We start from the raw sequence: 25498 nt of genomic DNA on the forward strand, positions 1-25498 counted from the left end.
AAAACTAATGCAGCCAGTACATGTAATGATGATAATAAAAAAGTGTATGTAATGCTATTTTTATTTTTCAGTTTTGGATGCAGTAAGAAATGGTTAAGACAGTCACCAGTCACCACAGGGACACACAGAAAACCATTGTTGGAATCATTTGAAGTATTTGCATGAAGTCTCTGATTGCATATCAGAGGTATCAGGTGAACAAATGTTTACACACTTAACACCTCTTTTCAAAATTAATTTAGGTGTCCTATTAAAAGACTGTTTCTATAATTTCAATGGATATACAGTGCTTTTCTTATAGTTCTCAATATCCCACTTTTGCCTTTTAGTGTCCACAGTAGATGTCCTGCTTTAATCTTTCATTAAAAGCTCAGTTGATAAACATTAGCAACTGGAATCATACAGACTCATGAATAGTATAAATTTGTGAATGCAGATCCAGCAGCATTTACTCCTCATACAGTCAGGTCCATAAATATTGGGACATCGACACAATTCTAACATTTGTGGCTCTATACACCACCACAATGGATTTGAAATTAAACAAACAAGATGTGCTTTAACTGCAGACTGTCAGCTTTAATTTGAGGGTATTTACATCCAAATCAGGTGAACGGTGTAGGAATTACAACAGTTTGCATATGTGCCTCCCACTTGTTAAGGGACCAAAAGTAATGGGACAGAATAATAATCATAAATCAAACTTTCACTTTTTAATACTTGGTTGCAAATCCTTTGCAGTCAATTACAGCCTGAAGTCTGGAACGCATAGATATCACCAGACGCTGGGTTTCATCCCTGGTGATGCTCTGCCAGGCCTCTACTGCAACTGTCTTCAGTTCCTGCTTGTTCTTGGGGCATTTTCCCTTCAGTTTTGTCTTCAGCAAGTGAAATGCATGCTCAATCGGATTCAGGTCAGGTGATTGACTTGGCCATTGCATAACATTCCACTTCTTTCCCTTAAAAAACCCTTTGGTTGCATATGTGCCTCCCACTTGTTAAGGGACCAAAAGTAATGGGACAATTGGCTTCTCAGCTGTTCCATGGCCAGGTGTGTGTTATTCCCTCATTATCCCAATTACAATGAGCAGATAAAAGGTCCAGAGTTCAAGTGTGCTATTTGCATTTGGAATCTGTTGCTGTCAGCTCTCAAGATGAGATCCAAAGAGCTGTCACTATCAGTAAAGCAAGCCATCATTAGGCTGAAAAAACAAAACAAACCCATCAGAGAGATAGCAAAAACATTAGGCGTGGCCAAAACAACTGTTTGGAACATTCTTAAAAAGAAGGAACGCATCGGTGAGCTTAGCAACACCAAAAGACCCGGAAGACCACGGAAAACAACTGTGGGGGATGACCGAAGAATTCTTTCCCTGGTGAAGAAAACACCCTTCACAACAGTTGGTCAGATCAAGAACACTCTCCAGGAGGTAGGTGTATGTGTGTCAAAGTCAACAATCAAGAGAAGACTTCACCAGAGTGAATACAGAGGGTTCACCACAAGATGTAAACCATTGGTGAGCCTCAAAAACAGGAAGGCCAGATTAGAGTTTGCTAAACGACATCTAAAAAGCCTTCACAGTTCTGGAACAACATCCTATGGACAGATGAGACCAAGATCAACTTGTACCAGAGTGATGGGAAGAGAAGAGTATGGAGGAGGAAAGGAACTGCTCATGATCCTAAGCATACCACCTCATCAGTGAAGCATGGTGGTGGTAGTGTCATGGCGTGGGCATGTATGGCTGCCAATGGAACTGGTTCTCTTGTATTTATTGATGATGTGACTGCTGACAAAAGCAGCAGGATGAATTCTGAAGTGTTTCAGGCAATATTATCTGCTCATATTCAGCCAAATGCTTCAGAACTCATTGGACGCCACTTCACAGTGCAGATGGACAATGACCCAAAGCATACTGCAAAAGCAACCAAAGAGTTTTTTAAGGGAAAGAAGTGGAATGTTATGCAATGGCCAAGTCAATCACCTGACCTGAATCCGATTGAGCATGCATTTCACTTGCTGAAGACAAAACTGAAGGGAAAATGCCCCAAGAACAAGCAGGAACTGAAGACAGTTGCAGTAGAGGCCTGGCAGAGCATCACCAGGGATGAAACCCAGCGTCTGGTGATATCTATGCGTTCCAGACTTCAGGCTGTAATTGACTGCAAAGGATTTGCAACCAAGTATTAAAAAGTGAAAGTTTGATTTATGATTATTATTCTGTCCCATTACTTTTGGTCCCTTAACAAGTGGGAGGCACATATGCAAATTGTTGTAATTCCTACACCGTTCACCTGATTTGGATGTAAATACCCTCAAATTAAAGCTGACAGTCTGCAGTTAAATCACATCTTGTTTGTTTCATTTCAAATCCATTGTGGTGGTGTATAGAGCCAAAAATGTTAGAATTGTGTCGCTGTCCCAATATTTATGGACCTGACTGTATGTAACAAGCTGCATCAATTGAATAGAGCATGACCTCAAATCCATTTTTCATTCTGTAACAAATTGCTGTATGTCATAGTGGGTTTCTTTTTTTAATCTCACACCCCTAGAGATAATATTCCACCATTGTACTGCTTGAGACTCCTAAGATATCAGAAGAGAAGGAGCATAGTAAAGCATTATATGTAAAGTTCCCCAAATTTGACAGGTACCCACTCCCACTTCTGCGGAGTTGTCTTCCCTGTAGTGGGACATGCGACAAGTCCCAGAAGACTACAGGTTGCCATTCACAAAGCGCAGCACTTCTCGCGCATGTGCAGTGGGCACACGGCTGTAAAGCCGCAAGCTGTCACAGCCGGGTGCCCACACTGAAGATGCCGGCACCGGGAGAGAAGACGGCCGGTGAAAGCAGGACACCGCTGGACCGAGGAATAGGTAGGACCGAGGAGCAGGCTCTTCTGCACAATAGAGCTGAGCGGCCGGCCCGGTATTCTAACATGGCGGCGGTGGAAATACTGGGCCAGCAGCTCCATATTCTCTCCATAAGACGCACAGACATTTACCCCCATTTTTTTGGGGGAAAAAAGTGCGTCTTACGGAGCGAAAAATACAGTATATATCACCATTGCATTAATTTTTTATGAGTGTTGTGGGTTTTCTATATTTGTCATTTTGGAGCTGTTGAACATTTATTGTATCATGTTTTTCGTTTTTTTAAGTGCTACACTTATTTCAATTATTGCATGTAAGTTGGATGGTGGGGACCATTTTTCAGTGCTGACTTACTGAGAGGTAAGGCCATACAGTGCACAGAGGTTTTGTGTGTTTTTCACTTGTATTCAGCTATGATTAGGGCCTGGATTGTTCAAAACACATAAGCATGGAGTTGTTTTATTCTGTTAGGTAACTAACAAATGACTTCTGTGGATTTGAACAGTATGCTGACATTTTGGACAATGTTTATACTGCACTGACATGGAACTTCCCCTGTGGTTGAATCTGCCATTGCTAGCTCATGTGTGCGGATCTTTCTACCAGTTGTTTCTCTAAAGAAAGTTGGGTGCAAATAAATGGTACTATGGATGGAGATTTGGTAGTAAATAAGACTAACTTATGCAGTGCTTTAGAATGTTCCATGCACTTTGGAGCAATATTGTTCATTATTCCATGTATTACTATGTCAGAAAAAAACAGTACTGTATATACATTTGTATATAATTCTTACCACTTGTTTTTCCAAATCACTATTTTTGTTCTCAAGCATATAGATTTGTTTACTGGCTTCTGCCAAAGCTTCTTCCATATTAGCACACCTAAAGAAAAAATTTCAAGAATTTTAGTATGCAAGTAAACTGGACAAATTATAATAAAGCTCTTGCATATAGTGACCAGATACAAAATCACATTTTCCTAACGCAAACTGGAGAATGAAAGCCAATATGGAGAACAGTCCTGATTGCCCACTTCATTCATTTTCATTAAATCAGTCCCACATTAAGGAAAACAGGAACAATTGCCAGTTCAAATAATATGATCGGTTTCTAGAACATTTCCCTAACACAGTAACAAACATCTGATTTAGCGGTTTATAGAAAAGGGTATAGCTGCCAAGAGATCAAATTCATTCTCATACAGAATTCTATGCACGTATTACAAGCCAGATACAGACATTAAACACTGTACAGACTTTAAGGCTGACCACATTAAAGAACGGTCAGAAATGCAAGCACAGCCAAACTACCCTGAAAGCTATCAAATAAAGCATGATGTAAACTTGTAAGCATGGTTCAGGGAAATATAAAAGTATTTTCAATAGAACAGGGCAAGAAAGGGGTGCTACCATGGCTTTTCAGTCTAGAAAAAAAGAAATGTTCAAAAGAAAGTTTTCAAAAACTCCTAATTCATGGCTTTGACATTGATAGCAAGTGGCCACCAGGCAATTCACAGCACAAAATGGCTAGATCAGTCAGTTGTCTTCTCATGTCTATGTGCTCCTACTCTGCCAGAGGTCTTACAAGAAGGAATATCAAATGCCTGTCTAGGCATTTGATATTACTTCTTTTTGAATTTTGGTAGAGTAAGGTATTACAACACCATCAAACAATTGGTGATAGAATAGGTACTGAAAGGAACACAACAGCGGAGAGCAAAAAACCTTTTGAAGCTGAGAGGCTGGCAAATACATACTGTATGATCATTCCCAGGGGTTTTTTTTTCCTCAGGGAACAACCCCTGGAGTGCAGGAACTACCCCCTTCTGAGTCAGTCCTTAGATCGCCCCCATTCCCACTTCTGAGCAGTCCTTTGCTTCTATCCCCTACCCACCTTCCAGTACCGCTCCTTGCAGAAAATACAGAACCAAGTACCATTTTGTGGTGCTAAGTAATTTGTATTGAATTTGTTAAGAACAAGAAAAGCTGTAAAATAGGGCCAGTGGCAATAGACTCCCCAGCAACAATAGATTAATGGACCCCTGCAACAAAATACCACCCCAACAACAGACCCCCCAGCAGCAACAGATGTCCCAACAGCTACCATCAATAGACTCTCCAGAAACAAGCAACAGACCCCCTCCCCCCAACACTAGATCACTTCCAGCAGCAACTGACCCCCCAGCAACAAGATCTCCCACCAGCAACAACAAACATCCCCAGTAACAATAGAAGGCCGCACAAAAATAAAGCCCCTCCAGCGACAATAGCTTCCCCAGCAGCCAGCATCAATAGATCTTCCAGAACACCGCAGTACCCCTTGCCATTACATGGAATTTGTGCAGAAGGTGCAGGAAATGAAAAAAGCCCTGCTCATTCTAAAAGAAAAAAAAAAAAAATCGAACAATGTTGGAGTATATTACTGCTCAGTCAAGCTGTTCATCTTCATCAGATCCTCCGAGGTAGTAGTAGATTTGTTATTGGCTACAAGCTGCTGCTTCAGGTTACTGATTTCTGATTCATAGTAGTCTCGTAGGTCAGCCAAGTGGCGAGCATGTTTTTCTCTTAAACTCCGTCTGATACTGAAAAGAAGAAATATGTAATCAACGTTTTAGTAGCTAGCAATGGCAAAAGACAATTACAGGCTTAAAAATAAAGCTAAAAATACAAGAGCAATTTCAGGCAAAAAAGAGTGAAAATTCATATTAAGGCTGCTAACCCCCACTAGAATCTATACATATACCCAATTCTTATTTACATTCAAAAATTATATAATCAAAAATTATATATTAGTGCTATACTAAATGTGTTGTACAAACAAATAATAATCTATAGGACTGGCTGCTGCTCCTACATAGGGTTCTGAACCCTCACAGATGATAAATACTTAATGTACGCGCTGTCTAATCAAACCCGGAAAATTGAATGACAGATACTTACCGTAAATTTTCCTTTCCTAATGAGCTCCATGTCAGCACAGCTGGGTAAGGTTGCTTCCAGAACCTAATGCAGATTTTTTTTATCGGTAAAGTTGGAAAAAAAATCGGCCGATTTTGCCAATCGGCCGATTATTGCGGCAATGATGGGCAAATCGGCCGATCTTTTTACAGATAAAAAAAAAATCTGCGCATAAGCAGTGACCAGGAAGAGGAAGAAGAGGAGGAGGAAGAGGAAGAATAGGAGGAGGAAGAGGAAGAAGAGGAAGGAGGAAGAGGAGGAGGAGGAGGAGGCTGTGGACGGGATGAAAATCGGGCGATTTTTTTTTACCGTTGCTGGTAACGTCGGCCGCTTGAACGACCGATTTTTCGTTTTTTTTAAACAAAAATCATCCAATTTTCGACCTATGGCCTGCATAACTCATAAATGTGAGCCCACCTGCAGCTTCAGCATTCTGTAACTAGTCCTACCAAGCTGGGTGGGAATTGTGCTGACTTGGAGCTTGTCAGGAAAGGAAAATTAAGGTAAGTATCTGTCATTCAATTTTCCGTTGCTAGATATCCAGCATGATATTTTTCCCCATTGAGATCTGATATGTTTTCAAAGTGTTCCTTTAATTTTGTTTGAGCAGTGTGTGTATATATTTTGACGCCCACGTGGCTGCCTTGTAGATAGTGTTTGGGAACACTCAACCTGCTGCCGCTCACAAGGTTGAGACCCTTCAAGTGGACAGTGATGCGATCCCGCTAGTACAGCCAACCCTTTCAACTTGAAGGCCAAAAAGATGAGCTTCACCAACCAAGAGGCAATAATCTTATTGGAAGCCGTGAAATCATTACACACTCTACCTGGAATGACAAACGAGTGCTCCGACTTCTTGATGCCAGATGTCGCCTTGATGTAACATTTTAAAACTTGGCCCATGACTGATAGGCTAACTTCTTGGGTACTCCCCAAGAGGGACATAGAATGGATACCTTTTTGTTTGATATGGTGATGAAGCACGATCTTGAGCATCAGCCTAACAACCAGTCCAGGATGAATGTAAGAAAGAGTTCTTTAAACCCCAGGGCCGCTAATACGGAGACCCTTCTGGTTGATGCCATTGCCACTAGGAAAGCAGCTTTCAGCGAGAGGTACCACAGGGGGCCACTTTGATTGAATGCATCTGATGCAATCAAGTCCAACACCAATGAGAGATTCCAGTTCACAAACAACAATGCCTTAGGTAGGTTTCAACCAAGTTGCAGCTTGAAGAACAGTATAATTGAGTGTTGGATGCCCACTGTAAGCCAGTGAAGGCAGATCTAGCTGAAATGTGGGCCCATAGCGTACTTATGCATAAACCTTCAGTGTCTTGAAAAAGTACTCATACTCCTTTAAATTTTCCAAATTTTGTCATGTTACAACCAAAAATGTAAATGTATTTTATTGGGATTTTATGTGATAGACCAACACAAAGTGGAACACAATTGTGAAGTGGAAGGAACATTTTCGGATGACTGATTGAACAGTGCTCTGTGAGATATTCAAAGCTTGGGCTATTTTTTTTTTTTATAACTTAACCCTGCTTTACACTTCTCCACAATTTTATCCCTGACCTGTCTGGTGTGTTCTTTGGTCTTCATGATGCTGTTTGTTCACTAATGTGCTCTAACAAACCTCTGAAGGCTTCACAGAACAGCTGTATTTATATAGAGATTAAATTACACACAGATGGATCTTACTGGCAGAAGGAGTGGATCCTTGACACTCATTAGGAGAGGCAGAGGGTACCATGTCCCCTTTGACCAATCTGGGATTACCACAAGAACTATCACCCTCCCCTGCCACAGCCTCAGCAGGCAGCTGCAAATCAGAGGGAGAGTCAGAAAGTCATAAGCTGTCTTGGAGATCCATTCTGTGATCAGCACCACCACCCCAATTGCTTGTAGATGCTAGACCATGGAATAGAACTTCAGCTACTTGGTGTTGACTGGGGATGTGAACAGGTCTACCTCTGGAAGAAATTACCAAGCCCGTTAACTCTCGAAAGACTTGCGGCAATCTGTACCATTCATTATTGTCCAGGATTTTCCTGGACAAATAGTTTGTCTAAATATTCTTCCGACCAGCACATAGGCTGCAGATAGCTGCATGATATTGACTTGGGCCTACTCTAGAATCTGAGAAAGCTCCTTCAGGAGGGAGAAACTGAGTGCCCCCTTGTTTCCGGATGTAGGCCAGTCTTTGTGATGTAACTTCACCAGGACAGGTCCACCCTGGATGAAGTGACTGAAGACCAAAAGCCTGAAATTCCGTTCTTAACTCCAGGATGTTGGACACTAGCTTGGACCCTTGAAAAAGGCCATTGGTCCTCAGCCCATTGCTCCTGAGTTAGGGCTCTCCAACTACTTTGCTGGTGTCTGACTGCACTACCAGCCACTAGGTCATCAGATGGGAATGTGACATGAAGTTTAGGCATGTGCATAGTAACCAATCAGCTTTTAAATTCAGATTGTACAATTAGGCTGGCCACACATTATACAATTTTTTTGAGAATTTTGCTTTAGATTTACCAAAAACTAGATAATAGGGGGTCAAACCTAAACAACACATTCAATTGTATCCAATTAGGCAGGCCCTTGCACTACATAGTTGAAGGTATATATAAAGGAAATTGGGCAGAAACTGGACAGAAAATTGAAAGAAAATTGTACAGTGTATGGCCAGCCTTATGCTTTGGCAATAAAACCTAGAAGCAGATTGGTTACTATGCACAGCTGAAACAGATTCCATGTGCACCAGTTTTAGTAAATCTTCCCCAATGACTTCTTATTTCCTTACAAACACCTGACCCACAGATTTCTGATTCATATAGCATGCACATTCACGTTTAGCACATGTCAGGCAAACTGCACAGGGCCAGCTTTTTTCAGATAAGGATAGTGAATAAAATAATCATTTCCAAACTAATTGTTTTTTGAAACTTGGAGGACATTTAATAAGATCTTTTTCCCTTCATATCAATGTTTGCATGGTTGAACAAGAAGGTTTAATATGGTATAGCAAGCTCGCTACATAGTTAGATGGCAAGACACTGCAGACATAAATATAATTTAGCAATATACTGTAATGAACGTTAAACAAGCACCTACTTGGAAAGCATCACAGGGTGATCCACAGAGAGGACACCAGAAGGGTGGGATATACTTTCTTCTGCAGCTGGCAATGGTGACTGAGGTATAGAGGAAGGAGTCAAGCTATTGACATCATCCTCAGTACAGTTCATCCTTTCATCAACACTAGCATCTCTTTGACATGGCTGGTAGTTTATATTCCTACTTGTTTGATATCTACTAGATTTCCACTGCTCAGCATCTGCCACTGGGCTGTGAGTAGATCTGTTTGGTGAATCCAACAGTGATGAGGCAGCAGACAAAGATTCTTCATCATATTGCTTGTATGGAGCACTTTCCAAAATAGAGTCTGGGGTTAAAGGAGCTGTGTAGCCATCATTACACAGATTACCACCATGAAGATGCTTTTTGTGTAGAGTTGGATCCAATGTTAATATCTGAACAGAAAAAAATGCTTTTTCTAAGTTCATTTCAGTAGAAGTATTAGGAAAAATTGTGAAAACATAACATACAGTACAGAGCTTTGAATTACAGGCAAATATAAAGAAGCATCCAACTGGCTGCTTTATGCATTTCTATAATACCCATGAATTCAACTAGCATAATTAGCTAAAAATGGTCTGTAGGATTAGCCACATACTAGATGAAAGTAAAAATCAGGCTTCGCTCGTGTGTGTGCGTGTACTGTACTGTACTGTGGGAGGCAAAAAGGGACTGTCCTGGGCTTGCAGCAGAGAAAGAATTCATGTGAGTGAGCAGTGAAATGAAAATAAGCTGAACTGTCGGCAGAGTTTATTTCATTTAGATGTATTCCTCATTTGACCAAAGGATATAAAATGTAATTACAAAGCTACCAGTGTATTTGTTAAAATAAATGATGTTGCCTTGATAAAATAGCTGTGACATTATCACAGGCCAAAGATAGCCTGTGCATAGAAAGCAGATGTGTGGGTTTCTTCTAGTGACATCGGCCTAGTGAAAAACTATTTCTACCACGATTCCCACCTCTGCATTCATTATTTATGATATCGTTGGCTCTTTTTCAGATGACCTCTATCGAGCTGTTTTGACACACAATGGTTGGCCTAAGTGATTACAAATAGATGTGCCACCAAGAATGATGGGCAGTGAGACATGTATCCCTCCTGGAACAAATCACCCTCCTCTGGACTTTGCCCAACTTATCTTCCTAACCATTCAATACTTGAATACAGTGTTTTTGCAAAGAGATTTTGCAGCATACTGGAAAACCTCTACGTATAATATTGATCACTTTCAACTGCAGAAGTGCCAATTACATCTACATAGCCTAAGCCTTGCAAGTAATACAGAAATCAATCCATCACTTTATCAGACTGTAAAAGGCCAACCTAAAGCCTGCTATACACAGTTTGAATTCTGATTGCTGGCGAATCAGCTGACATTGTGGCCCTGTGGGTGGACCTGTTGGTACCACTTGACAAAAGTCAACTTTTTACCCAACGTTTGCCAAGAGGTGGGTGGAAAATTGCAACCTAAACAGTGACTGGTTCCATTATTGAATTGTTATTGGGCACAATTTCAGAGCATATGGACATATCACGTATACAGTTAAGGAAATAAGTATTTGATCCCCTGCTGATTTTGAACGTTTGCCCACTCACAAAGAAATGATCAGTCTAAAAAATATTGTAACACTGAGAGACAGAATAACAACAAAAAATTCTAAAGAAATGCATGTCTAACAAATTATGCACTGATTTACATGTTTATGAGGGAAAAAAGTATTTGATCCCCTATCATTCAGCAGGATTTCTGGCTACCGGGTGTCTTTCATACAGGTAACAAGCTGAGATTAGAAGCAGTCTCTTAAAGGGAGTGCTGCCAATCTCATTTTGTTACCTGTATAAAAGACTCCTGTCCACAGGAGCAATCAATCAGATTCCAAACTCTCCACCATGGCAAAGACCAAAGAGCTGTCCAAGGATGTCAGGGACAAGATTGTAGACCTATACAAGCATGGACTGGGCTACCAAACTATCGCCAAGCAGCTTGGTGAGAAGGTGACAACAGTTGGTGAAATCATTTGGAAATGGAAGAACCACTCAACAACTGTCAGTCTCCCTAGGTCTGGTGCACCATGCAAGATCTCACCTCATGGAGTGTCAATGATCATGAGAACAGTGAGGAATCATCCAAGAACTAGATGTGAGGATCTTGTCAATGATCTCCAGGCAGCTGGGACCACAGTCAGCAAGAAAACCATTGGTAACACACTATGCCGACAAGGATTGAAATCCTGGACTGCTCGCAAGGTCCCTCTGCTCAAGAAAGCACATGTCCAGGGATTTGCCACCAAGTACTGTCATGTTTTGTGAAGGGGATCAAATACTTATTTCCTTCACTGTAATCACAAAACCCTACAGCCGCTCACACCATAGAAATGCAGTCCAGGTGCGTTCCAGATGCATTTCTGCATGCACAGTTTTAATGCGTTGCGGTGCATTTTTGATGCGTTGCGGTTCTTTTTTTACCTCTTTTTCTTCCATTTAAATAGGGACATGTGAGTTCCAGTCCGTTTTTGGTGCATTTTACTGTGTTCCAGTACAGTTCTATACAGGAAAAATACAGCCTGTTTTACTTTTTTTCTGCAACCGGAACACACTGGAACTGCAAGCACTGATATGAACTATGACATTGACAAACATATAACCTACTTTCTGTGCGTTTTGGATGCAGAAAAAAAGCACACAAATGTATGTAGTGTGAACTAGTCCTTAATCCATTAGTCCTTTGTTAGTGCTTCAAAAACTTAGGCTAGCATAAGGATTACCTCTGGAGGGTGAGTGTGTTCAGAAGGAGGGAGTGGTTCCCAGGCAGGCCGCTGTGCATATTCTCTTTGCTTCCGATGATATATATCTGTGAGAGATGGAATCCTTGCTTCATCAGGCTTAGAAATAAGGAAAAAAATATTTTAATAAAGTGTAATACACAGTAACAATTAAAACTAAAACTCCACTGCAACATACTGATTTTTTTTTTTGCAAGAATAATAAATACAAATTTTTCTTTTTTCATCTAGCAAATTTATCCTCTGATCTTTTCCCTTGCTCATGCTGTTCTCTGGGAGCTGTAATGAAATTATTAACAATTCTACAAGTCCAGGCAGAGGCAACCTGCAAACATGGAACTCTGTATACTGTGATATGCTAAAGAAACCCTTTTGATGGGCATATCCTGATGCGCCTATCATATCATACTAAAATGTTTTCATAGGGCACCCTGCATTAGCTGAAAACCTAATTTTCACATTCATTCTTCTTCTATGGCTATTATGACAAGGTACTTTCTCTGCCTACTGTATTTCAAAACTTTTACCTAAATGGGAGTGCAGCAGGGGCAATGAGACTCTGTTTTAAGAGGAAGAGATCAGAGCTTTGAACTATAAGTGGAAGGATCTTACTGTTGAAGTTAAAAATAGGTATTAAAAAGAAACTGCATGATTCTACTAAAAATCTAAATGTTGCCTTGGCTTGCTCCTTGCCAGGTCTCTAAAGAAATCCAACAACCCATCCAACCCCTACAAGATTCAGCAGTGTTGTAGGGGTAGGAGGAAGGATCCAAAGAACACAGCAGGGATACAGGCATCAGACACTTCTGGAAGTGTCAAATGTAAAACTGATGGAGACTACAGCTCTGGAATGGAGTGGAGGTAGGAGTCACAGGCCACCCATTGAGTGTACCTCTACTCTTGCAGAGACCCGTTTGGATTTCATTAGGGAGCTAAGGTTCTCTCTTCTCTCCCTCAAAATAGAAAAACTACTAAAATTTGTGGGTTAGAACTGAAAGGCCGGCAGACCTTCTTTCATGAGAAAATAGTATATAAAATCAAAACGCAATATTTTTGGCTTTCCTTATGTATGCATACCTCTTTGGTGTGAAAGATTTTGGAAACTCCAGTTTCAAGGTTGTCAGGCAAAGGATGATATAAGTCCTTTTCATCCAACATCCAGTATGTAAACCCTGCTCAAAATAATCAGAGCTGTAATGTATTGAGAAAGACACTGCTATTTTTAACATTGTTGAATATCCCCAACACTAATCATATATTATGGACTTCAGCTTCTCCTCTTGCCATCACAAATGTGGACATTCTAACGTGGATTTATATAATGCATTTTGGGCACACCCCAAGCAATTCTGGGTTGTAGTAGTATGCTATGCTAACACGCATCTAGTATACTATTTGCCATCATCTCTGAAATGGGTGCTTTTTGTCCTATCAGACAACTCTAGAGATAAAATTTTCTGAAAACGACTTCTTACCATCCTACCATCATCATATGCTTTGTAGTGAAAAGGCATTGTGCATAAATGGATATATTCTGCCACCATCTATTTCATTATCCATAGAAAAACTAACTTTTTTATTTGGCATGAATTTATCCAAACTTTAACTACTGATACTCAATAATCCCTAGCACAAGGAGTCAGATATACTCATAGTTATTTAGCCTAAATCTCTAAAATGCACCCCCCTCTCCCCCACAAGACATCATTTAAAATACACTGCTCAAAAAAATTAAAGGAACACTTTTTAATCAGAGTATAGAATCAAGTCCGTTAAACGCCTGGGATATTGATCTGGTCAGCTAAGTAGCAGAGGGGGTTCTTAATCAGTTTCAGTTGCTTTCATGTTCATGAAATTAACAACAGGTGAACTAGACCCCCAAAACAGCAATGGTTTTACAGGTGGAGGCCACTGACATTTTTTTCCTTACTTTTCTTTTCTGACTGTTTTTCACTAGTTTTGCATTTGGCTAGGGTCAGTCTCACTACTGGTAGCAAGAGGCGATACCTGGGCCCTAGAGAGGTTGCAGAGGCAGTCCAACTTCTCCAGGATGGCACGTCAACACGTGCCATTGCCAGAAGGTTTTCTGCATCTTCCAGCACAGTCTCAAGAGCATGGAGGAGATTCCAGGAAAAAGGTAGTTACTCTAGAAGAGCTGGACAGGGCAGTAGAAGGTCCTTAACCCATCAGCAGGATCGGTATCTGCTCCTTTGTGCAAGGAGGAACAGGATGAGCATTGCCAGAGCCCTACAAAATGACTTCCAGCAGGTCACTGGTGTGAATGTCTCTGACCAATCAGAAACATACTTCAAGAGGGTGTCCTGAGGGCCCGACGTCCTCTAGTGGACCCTGTGCTCACTGCCTGGCACCATAGAGCTCAACTGATATTTAACATCAGAATTCACAGGTTCGCCACTGACGCACTGTGCTTTTCACAGATGAGAGCAGGTTCACCCTGAGCACATGTGACAGACATGAAAGGGTCTATAAAAGTCGTGGAGAATGTTATGCTGCCTGTAACATTGTTCAGCATGACCATTTTGGTGGTGGGTTAGTGATGGTCTGGGGAGGCATATCCATGGAGGGATGCACAGACTTCTATAGGCTAGGCGATGGCACACTGACTGCCATTAGGTGTCAGGATGAAATCCTTGGACCCATTGTCAGACCCTACTCTGGTGTGGTGGGTCCTGGGTTCCTCCTGGTGCACGACTATGCCCAGCCTCATGTGGCGAGAGTATACAGGCAGTTCCTGGAGGACGAAGGAATTGATACCATTGAATGGCCCTCACGCTCGCATGACCTAAATCCAATAGAAAACCTCTGGATATCATGTTTCAGTCCATCTGACAAACGCCAGGTTGCACCTCAGACTGTCCAGGAGCTCAGTGATGCCCTGGTCCAGATCTGGGAGGAAATACCCCAGGACACCATCTATCATCTCATTAGGAGCATGCCTTGATGTTGTCAGGCATGAATACAAGCACGTGGGGGCCATACAAACTACTGAGTACCATTTTGAGTTGCTGCAATGAAATTTCAGCAAAATGGACTAGCTTGCTGCAAAATTTTTTCACTTTGATTTTTTGGGGTGTCTTTGAATTCAGTCCTCTGTAGGTTGATGATTTTAATTTCCATCAAACGATGGGGCATCCTTACATTCCTAAACACATTACCCAGTCCATATCAGTAAAAATATCCAACAAGATATTTTTCCCCATTGAGATCTGATGTGTTTTCAAAGGGTTCCTTTAATTTTTTTGAGCAGTGAATAAAATAAATTAAACATTTTAAAAAAGTAACACTGTAAAATTAGACAACACTTCATATCTTCGTATCTTTCGGCATATTTACCAGATCCTGCAGAAAATAGGGAATTTACACTCTCTGCACGATTGTTGAGGGAAAACAAGTTTGGAGAGATATCTGTGTTTTCAGACTGAAAAAAAGAGTATGTGGGTGTTAGAAGGGTTATTGTAATGCAACAATTCTTTCTCCAAATATAAAAGATGCAGAGTTTCTATCACCTCAGTAATGCCAAAATTGTGAAATTGGTTACATATGTTCTAGCAGCCCATTATTACCATCTTGGCATTATTGAGATGATACAAGGCAGTTCCTCATATTTTCCATTATCTGTACATAACCAGATAAACTATATTATTCCACACACAAAGTCAATTTGTAGCACAATATGAATTTCTTTGCCAGTCTTCTACATCAGTGTTTTACAAATAGGGTCCTGCACCCTGGGGTGGCATTTGCATTCCCCGAAATGGCATGACCATGAGACCCAGTTTACCCTGGATCAGAGATGGATGAGAAGATTTTGTAGCGACAGGGAGACTCTGATGTGATGGGAAGATTCTGATTAGATGGGAGGGTTCTCGTGTATAGGGGGCACACTGTCTGTGATGGAGGATTCTGATGTGTAGGGGGGACCTCCCATGTAATGGCACAACAATACGATAAGTAAACAGTCAATTCCGATATTAAAGGAAAGAAAAAGCGGAACTTACTTCTCTTTCTGGGTGTGGATTTGACTGTGGTGTCGAAGAGCTTTGTTCCATTTGGACAGATCTTTTTTGATGAGTCTGTCTCAGCTTCTGGGCCCATGTTGTCAGTGATTTACTAAAACAAAAAAACAGTACAGCTATGTCTAAAAAAAAAAAAAAAAAAAAAAAAAAAACACTCTCTCTCGTTTTTATACTTACTTATGACATTTTGGCCTTCTGCACATGGGTGTATGATCCTGTGCAATTTAAACATACAGTATCTCCTATCACTGTGTAAAAGGGGAAAGTTCACCTTACTAATAAAATTAACTATGCAAAAAAGGGACCCCACAGTGTAAAAAACATCCTGTAACTTAGAAAATTGGAGCTTACTTCAAAAGAGAAGTATGGCTAAAGAATTTTGAGCCTGCTGTCAGCCAACAGCAGGCTAAAATTTACTGTTGGTTGACATCACAGTGCCAGTCCAGGCTCTAGAGGGATCTCGGGCAATAATATTGGGATCCACCCTGATGCTTGACTGGCAGCTGGCTCAGGCTCTCACCGCTGAGACCCTGAGCCAGCTGCTTCCACACCCCCTGAACCAGCACTCCAGTGAGCACTGTAGGGGCAGAGCAAAGAGCCAGTGACTGACAGTCACCTTTCTCTGCTCCGTGAAGACTAAGAACGGAGTGATCACCAGCCGTGTGATCAGTCAGTTCTCAGTCTTAGAGCCTGCTGGGGACAGCTGAAGCATCGGACCGATATGGCAGCCATAGAGGCGAGTACAGGTGAAACTCGAAAAATTAGAATATCGTGCAAAAGTTCATTTATTTCAGTAATGCAACTTAAAAGGTGAAACGAATATATGAGATAGACTCATTACATGCAAAGCAAGATAGTTCAAGCCGTGATTTGTCATAATTGTGATGATTATGGCTTACAGCTCATGAAAACCCCAAATCCACAATCTCAGAAAATTAGAATATTGTAAAAAAGTGCAATATTCTCGGCTCAAAGTGTCCCACTCTAATCAGCTAATTAAGCCATAACACCTGCAAAGGGTTCCTGAGCCTTTAAATGATCTCTCAGTCTTGTTCAGTAGGAATCACAATCATGGGAAAGACTGCTGACCTGACAGTTGTGCAGAAAACCATCATTGACATCCTCCATAAGGAGGGAAAGCCTCAAAAGGTAATTGCAAAAGAAGTTGGATGTTCCCAATGTGTTGCATCAAAGCACATTAATAGAAAGTTATGTGGAAGAGAAAACTGTGGCAGAAAAAGGTGCACAAGCAGCAGGGATGACCACAGCCTGGAGAGGATTGTCAGGAAAAGGCCATTCAAAGGTGTTGGGGACTTTCACAAGGAGTGGACTGAGGCTGGAGTCAGTGCATCAAGAGCCACCACACACAGACGGATCCTGGACATGGGCTTCAAATGTCGTATTCCTCTTGTCAAGCCACTCCTGAACAACACACAATGTCAGAAGCGTCTTACCTGGGCTAAAGAAAAACAGACCTGGTCTGTTGCTCAGTGGTCCAAAGTCCTCTTTTCTGATGAGAGCAACTTTTGCATCTCATTTGGAAACCAAGGACCCAGAGTATGGAGGAAGAATGGAGAGGCACACACTGCAAGATGCTTGAAGTCCAATGTGACGTTTCCACAGTCTGTGTTGATTTGGGGAGCCATGTCATCTGCTGGTGTTGGTCCACTGTGCTTCATTAAGTCCAAGGTCAAAACAGCCGTCTACCAGGAGATTTTGGAGCACTTCATGCTTCCTTCCACAAACTAGCTTTATGGGGATACTGGCTTCATTTTCCAGCAGGACTTGGCACCTGCCCACACTGCCAAAAGCACCAAAACCTGGTTCTATGACTGGGATTACTGTGCTTGATTGGCCAGCAAACTCGCCTGACCTGAACCCCATAGAGAATCTATGGGGCATTGCAAGAGAAAGATGAGAGACATGAGACCGAACAATGCAGAAGAGCTGAAGGCCGCTATTGAAGCATCCTGGTCTTCCATAACACCTCAGCAGTGCCACAGGCTGATAGCTTCCTAGCCACGCCGCATTGAGGCAGTAATTGCTGCAAAAGGGGCCCAAACCAAGTACTGAGTACATATGCATGCTTATACTTTTCAGAGGTCCGATATTCTATGTACAATCCTTGTTTTATTGATTGCATGTAATATTCTAATTTTCTGAGATTGTGGATTTGGGGTTTTCATGAGCTGTAAGCCATAATCATCACAATAATGACAAATCACGGCTTGAACTATCTTGCTTTGCATGTAATGAGTCTATCTCATATATTAGTTTCACCTTTTAAGTTGCATTACTGAAATAAATGAACTTTTGCATGATATTCTAATTTTTCGAGTTTCACCTGTATGTATGTTTGTTACTTTGCTATACCGTACTTCTTTAAATCATTAAATGCTATACCTGTACACCAGGTGCTCCTTCCTCACAGTCTGGCCAGAAAACTACTTTTCTGAGTGATAAGCTCTGTCCTGGATAAGATTTCTTCTTTTTTTCTTTTAAGCCTTGCAAATGCACAGTGTGCTTTTTCTCGCTGCAGAGGCTGAGCTAAGCACTTGGCCTCTATTGTTCAAACCTGCACAGTGAACTTACACTTCAAATGGGAAATACACATGCATTGCAAAGATTTACTGCACGTTTGTAATTTTGCTTTAACAGATGGCCTAGATTTTTGGGATAATTGAAAAAAACAAAAAAACAAAATGTGCTTGCATCCCTGATTTCCATAGGAATTAAAGTAAATATTTGTATGAACGTTCCTCAATAAAATTGCCTGTGCTAAAGGATACATTTATAAATGTCATCTCTTTGACAGTTACCATCCGACACTTTGAGCAGCTAGTGTAAAACCCAGGTCTCACTGACAGCTTGGGACTGCACTAATAATAGGGATCCAGTAAGAGTGGTTCCCAATCTTGTGGTCACTATGCCAGAAATTTATAGTGATTATATGAAAGGATGCAGAAGTGACTGCTGATTATTATTGTAACTGTCAGATACAATTATAGTAAAAAAAAAAACACAGTTTTCTCTATTTTAATATATGTCACAAAGTAAAAATATTTATGTTTGTGTGCATTTGTCAGACTAGTCAAACACTATTCAAATATATATATATACACATATATATATACATATACACTTACACACATACACACACACACACATATACATACACACAATTGTGTTCAAAATAATAGCAGTCAGACATCACTAACCTGATCAATCACTGTTTTTGGTAGAAATGATATTTAAACATGGCAAATAATTTACTAGCAGGTGTAGTAGAGTAATAGAAATCCAACAGACCCAACAGTCATGACATGCATGCTGCTGATTCTGTGTAATTGAATCACTAATTGACAGGGGCATGTTCAAAATAATAGCAGTGTGGAGTTCTATTAGTGAGGTCATTCATTCTTTGAAAAACAGGTGGCAATTATTGCCCTTGTTTAAGGAAGGAAGGCAGCAAATGTTGTACATGCTGGTTACAGTGCATTTCTCACTCAAATTCTGAGGAAAATGGGTCGTTCCAGACATTGTTCAGAAAAACAGCGTACCTTGATTAAAAAGTTGATTGGAGAGGGGAAAACATATAAAGAAGTGCAGAAAATGATAGGTTGCTCAGCTAAAATGATCACAAATGCTTTAAAATGCCTATTTATCGCATACCAGGGATCATGGATCAGTTTGAATGCATCAGAATACTTGAAGAGGTCATGCTGCCTTATGCTGAAGAGGAAATGCCCTTGAAATGGGTGTTCCAACAAGACAACGACCCCAAACACACCAGTAAACGTGCAACATCTTGGTTCCAGACCAACAAGATTGACGTTATGGAGTGGCCAGCCCAATCCCCGGATCTTAATCCAATAGAAAACTTGTGGGGTGACATCAAAAATGCAGTTTCTGAGGCAAAACCAAGAAATAGAGAAGAACTGTGGAATGTAGTCCAATCATCCTGGGCTGGAATACCTGTTCACAGGTGCCAGAAGTTGGTTGACTCCATGCAACACAGATGTACAGCAGTTCTCAGAAACAGTGCTTATACAACTAAATATTCATTAAGTGATTCAAAGGAAAGCAAAATCTTCAAACATTTTTCAGTTTATATAGTGAATGTTTGAGTTTGTAAAGAAGAATACAAACACTGCTATTTTTTTGAACAGTCTAATATTCACTTTTCTTCATTTTTTTAGAGGAACAATACAAATTTGATATATTGTTCTTCATGTTTTGATTTGGAATAGAATGTGTAGTGTTCCCAATGCATTTGTGTGCATGGAAATAAAAGCTATTAGAAGGATTTTGAGCTTTATTCGCTTTTTTGAACACACTGCTATTATTTTGAACACAACTGTATACACACACACACACACACACACACACACACACACACACACACACACACACACACACACACACACACACACACACACACACACACACACACACACACACACGTGCGCGCTACAAACATACAGCGAGAGAGAGAAATACACAATATATTAAGTCTTGGAAAAAATAAGGCACATTTCCTTGAATTGTAGTGGGACTCTAAAGGTTAACATTACATCAGCGGTACTTACCTGCTTGGCTGGTTGGATTGGCTGACAACCCTTTTCCCATAGTTTACAAGGCTTCCCGACAGGTTTCCTTCAGAAGATTTCTCAAGGTGTGATAGACATTTTGTATCAGGTACTAGTATGAAAGGTTTTTCATTGTCCACAGGTGTATGAGGATGCTTGGTAAATTCAGTTCTGCATTCTACAAAAGTTTGTTTTGTAGGCAGACTGGTCTTCCTTGAGGTATTTTGACTAGAGCTGCTTAAACAAGCATTTGGCTCAGAGGCAGAAAGTGTTCCATAGCCGCTGCTGATGGAATTACTCTCCGGAAAGTGCTCCTGTGTAATGAAGGCTCTTTTCTGAATATCAAGTTCTCTAAACAGATGGAATGCGGTGTTGGTGCTTTCTCCCCTCTCTTCATCTTGGGAATGCTGTCCAGCATCAGCACTTGGAGGATGGGCTCCACTTGCTTGAGTTAAGATGGCATCGCCTGTCCTACTGTTCCAAGGAGAGCTGCTTCCCTGTAACTGGGCTAAGTGTTTAATTTCCTCACGGACGAGCTGGAAGTAAAACAGAAGCACTGAAGCTATAATTATTAGAATTCACCAGTGGAATGACTCCAGGATACTACACTGAATTTCAGAGGTGAGATAAGGACAAAGCCCCTATCCCACCACCACCACTCCCCACCAAACATTCACAATACTTTATGACTATGTCTTTATTCCGCCTTACTCATTATATAACCAGACATGAGCAATGCAGGTTCCTAATGTGGAGAGTCTTTAAGCAAAATGCGTAATAAAATAGTTAAAATGTTCTGCTCCTATATTTTAGAGCATGGAAAAATATGAATATTTCCCAAGATCGTGGTGACTAATTAAAGTAAAATGACTGCAAGCAGCTGCCAACGCATACTTGCTACTACTGAAGCATAAATATTAACCTTTACACAATGAGATACTACAACAAAAATAGATACAGACATTTAACATGAAGAGGAATTTTACCATAAACATTAAAAATAGCCTGAAACATTAGGCAAACATTATTTACAATTGTCATTGTTCATTATTAACATGTCATAAAAATGACGCAGGCTATTGGAAATGATTACTGTATTTATACAACTTTGCTCTGCAAATTATATAAAAATACACCTTGTTGGTCCTGTGAAACTGCATGTACATTTTTTTTTCTCTGGGAATGTGGGTAAAATAAACTGTTATTAGGCTATTTTTTCTGCAGGTCAAATGTTCTTTTTAGAGTGTATAAGGAAACCACCACATTATAGCCACTACATGTATCATAGGAAATGGATACAAATTTACTATAATTGTCAGCTCCAATTACTAACCATAATGTGATATTTTTCTGATTCACTCTATGAAAAACATTTGACCTAGGAGAGAAAATAGCTTAACATTCAATTTTGAATCCATTCGCACTGAACTGCCCTACACCCCCTAGATACCCAAAGCATTTTTTTCACAAAATAAAAACAGCATATATGCATTTAAACAAACAATATTCATATTGGATGTGACCAATACTGCATTTCACTTTGAAAAGCTCCCTAGATGCTAAATTTGATTGTTAATCATGGTTAATTTTCATCATGAGAATTTCAGCAGACAGGATGTGATGGAAAATAAGCAACAATGTGTTTAAAAAAACTATTTTTTTAATGAATTTCTTTAATGCTTTAAAACTTTTTTTTTCTTTTTACCCAAATTGGAACTTCACTCAGATTGACTTTATGTCCACGCCTCTTCCCCCCCTCCACAAATAAAAGTAGCCAGTGTGGGTTTTTTTTTATTGTTTGCTTTTTCTCAGTTTTTTTTTTTTATGAACTTTAATATAACAACCAACCAATGCCTGCAGAATGGAGCTCCACTTTCAACAGGAAATATGTGACCTACACTCAAAGGTTTATTTTTTGGGGCTTTTTTTTAAAGGAAGAGTTCACCTTTTAACAAAAAAGAATAAAATGCAAATTTTTTGCAGGTAAAACAAAATATGCATTTATTATTTTTTGTTTCTGGAGCCTCTAAAGCATTGCACCAGCAATCAGCATGCAGGACTCCTGCAGACCTGTCAGTGTATCTGTGTGTCCATACATCGCACATCAAAACAGATACTTACAGGAAGAATCAACGAACTACCACAGTACTGTGCTAGTTCATTGAGATGATCTACATGTCAACATCCGCAAAGGCTGTCAGAACTTGCAGTCTTCTCATTCATAGAATACAGCCGGGCCGTGGTTTTTTTTTCTTCTATTTATTTAGGTCGTGACAGCTAGCATGGGGGAAAAGATCCCCCGCTAGCTGTCACAAAGGAGAATCCCAGGATGCGGTCCATTCATGTTACATGTTATACCCTGAATATGGTTGTAATATGTAAAACAGGGCTCGACAAATCCTAGAAATTGTGTCCTGGTGCCTGGGCTTTTGTCAGCCGTCCACTGTCAGGCATCAGAACGCGACTCCACTGATCCAGTGATTTGAAATCCCAGCTGCTTGATCTCCTATCCGTACCGTCCCATGGACGGTGCTGACCAATCAGAATCCGTCTAGCCCATCCTGCCAGTGCCGTGGGGATTTCAAATGAAGCGCCGTCCCAGTGCCTGACAGCAGGGGATCATGCGACACTGGTATAGCGGGCCCGGGGTGGATGGGAAGAGGGTCCAGTGTAATGGTGAACTTACAATTTCAACGTGTCATCCTGGCCTGTTTACATAGCTTGCTTTCTTTTTTTCTGACACATAGTTCTGGGCACCAAGCTCCTAACTTTTTTTAGCTGGCTTCTACATTCAAAGCAAATTTGTCAAGCCCTGATGTGAACTTATCCTTTAATCAACTTTAATGTAACAAACAACCAATAGACACAACTCAAGTAAGTGGAGGCCACGTTTCCTGTCTAGAGTGGAGCTCCAGTAGCTCCAGTCTGCAGTCACATACCGTTGCATGCAAGCAGTGATCAGACAGCAGTAAAGGGGTTAATTTTGTGAAAAATTTAAAATGTATGGGGGTGCTAAAGGGGCTTTTATTACTGTAATTTATCATTGCGATCACTGTGCTGTGAAATCCGAATTTGGGGGGTGTCTGTGTGCCTCAGACCCTGAGGCAGCAAGGCACCCCCTTGAACCCCTAATCACTGTGGTACCAGTGTAGCATGAAGATGTGTATGCCGTGAAACTATGTATCCCCTGCAGCAACTGCGCATGCGCCAGATTCAGGAAAAACACGTTGAGCACCGAGCTGCAGATCTTCATACTAAAGCATAACAGACGAGCGGGTTAACTCCTTGCATGCCACCGAGCTGAAGCCAAAGAGGTACCCAGTACGTATGGTCTGTAGAGATCTTCATGCTACACCGCAACAGCCGAGTGGGGACACAGGCACAGGAGCTGTATCATGAAGATTGGCAGGAAGGTGGGGGGGGGGTTAGTATTTGAGGGTGAGGGGTTGGGGTTTGTCAGTGGAGGGAGGGGGTGCCACTGAAAGACCCCCAACCCTCCAACAGCCGATCCCTGCACCCACTTGCAGACCCCCACCACCTCCACTACTGTCTCCACGCTTCCCACTGACAGACCCCAATAACCCCCCTGCCCCCAAATGATACACCCCCACTCTCCCAACTACCGACCCCTCCCCTACCTCCCAACTACTGCCCCCGGACAGACCCACACCAACTACCGCCCCCTCCCACCACTGACAAACCCCCACCCCTAACTACGGTCACTTCCTCCCACCCTACCAACTACCTCCCACCACCCACAGATTGCCACCCTCCAACTACCGACTATTTTCCCCTGTGCGACTACGGCAAATGTGCAATTGCTGCAAGGATACATATTTTCATGGGATACATACTTATGCGACATACAAATCTTCATTCTACATCCGGCGATTGGGGTAAATGAGGGTGCCTGGCTGCTTCAGGGTCTGAGGCACAAAGACACCCCCAAAATTCAGATCTCACAGCACAATGATCGGTGGGGGCCGAGCACAGCAATCATTGCACCTTGAGAAGCTCCCTGTCACAGCAACTCACACGTGACCTCCACTTACTTGAGTTGTGTATATTGGTTGTTTGCTACAATAAAGGCGATTTACCTGCAAAAAAATGTGCATTTATTATTTTTTGTTAAAAGGTGACCTTATCCTTAAAAAAAAAAAAAAAAAACACTAAGTGGAGGTCACATGTTTCTAGTTGAAAGTGGAGTGTTTTTTTGAAGAGAACCCCACCAGTGTGTGTAAACACCCCCAGTTCAACTGATGTAAGCTTTAACCCCTTGGCGCCGGTGCCTCCCGGACCTTTAAGGGTTTCAGAAGCCGGGAGGCGGGGCAGGGTTTTAGGGTCATGTGACCGCCATGATTCGCTGTCAGGGCAGTCACATGATCGGGAAAGGTCCCGATTGAAAGAGGAGATTGGGACCTTTCCGTGAGTACCGGACATGTGTGCTGGGAGCACGCAGGGCACGTGCTCTCAGCACATATTTTTTTCCTAATTGCACGCAAACGTGCGGCCGCTCGGCGTCAAGGCCCAAACACCGGGAGGCCGCACATTTGCGTGCGGCCGGCGCCAAGAGGTTAAGCTAGTGGCAATGAAACTCCATTTTCTGCTCTCCCCATAAACATCTCATATAAGCTCACAATTCAGGTCAATCATAATCTAATATCTTTATTTATTATTTATTTATTACAGGTACTTGTATAGTGCCGTCAATTTTACGCAGCGCTTTACATATATATTGCACATTCACATCAGTCCCTAACCCTCAAGGGGTGTACAATCTAAGGTCCCTAGCTTACATTCATACATACACATACTAGGGCCAATTTAGACAGGAGCCAATTCACCTACCAGCACGTCTTTGGAGTTTGGGAGGAAACCAGAGTACCTGGAGGAAACCCACGCAGGCACAGGGAGAACATGCAAACTCCAGGCAGGAGGTGCCCTGGCTGGGATTTGAACCAACGACCCTAGTACTGCCAGGCGGAAGTGCTAACCATTTAGCCACTGTGCTGCCCTCAAACATAAACCCATTTTTAGGTATTGAATTTGCATGCTGAAAAGGACGCTGTGCATTTCCGTTCGATTCACATTCATTTTGAATAGGCTAAAT

The 25498-nt window shown here is 41.4% G+C and overlaps 1 protein-coding gene across 5 annotated transcripts in view; it reads right to left on the minus strand.

The window, feature by feature from the left end:
• The window catches only part of MPHOSPH9 (M-phase phosphoprotein 9), a 112869-nt gene that overhangs the window by 66519 nt on the left and 20852 nt on the right, over positions 1-25498 (minus strand). For all 5 annotated transcript variants that reach the window (XM_089662005.1, XM_089662003.1, XM_089662004.1 and 2 more), the window contains 8 exons: positions 20389-20924; positions 15782-15893; positions 15117-15201; positions 12840-12934; positions 11745-11861; positions 8951-9369; positions 5300-5458; positions 3672-3759 (listed from right to left, as the gene is read on the minus strand). In XM_089662005.1, the coding sequence (XP_089518131.1) occupies positions 3672-3759; positions 5300-5458; positions 8951-9369; positions 11745-11861; positions 12840-12934; positions 15117-15201; positions 15782-15893; positions 20389-20924 (1611 nt within the window). The remainder of the gene's footprint in view (positions 1-3671; positions 3760-5299; positions 5459-8950; positions 9370-11744; positions 11862-12839; positions 12935-15116; positions 15202-15781; positions 15894-20388; positions 20925-25498) is intronic.

This window comes from Staurois parvus, unplaced genomic scaffold (genome assembly GCF_062004578.1).
Source record: "Staurois parvus isolate SC_StPar_1 unplaced genomic scaffold, SC_StPar_1.0 ptg001418l, whole genome shotgun sequence".
Classification (NCBI taxonomy): domain Eukaryota; kingdom Metazoa; phylum Chordata; class Amphibia; order Anura; family Ranidae; genus Staurois; species Staurois parvus.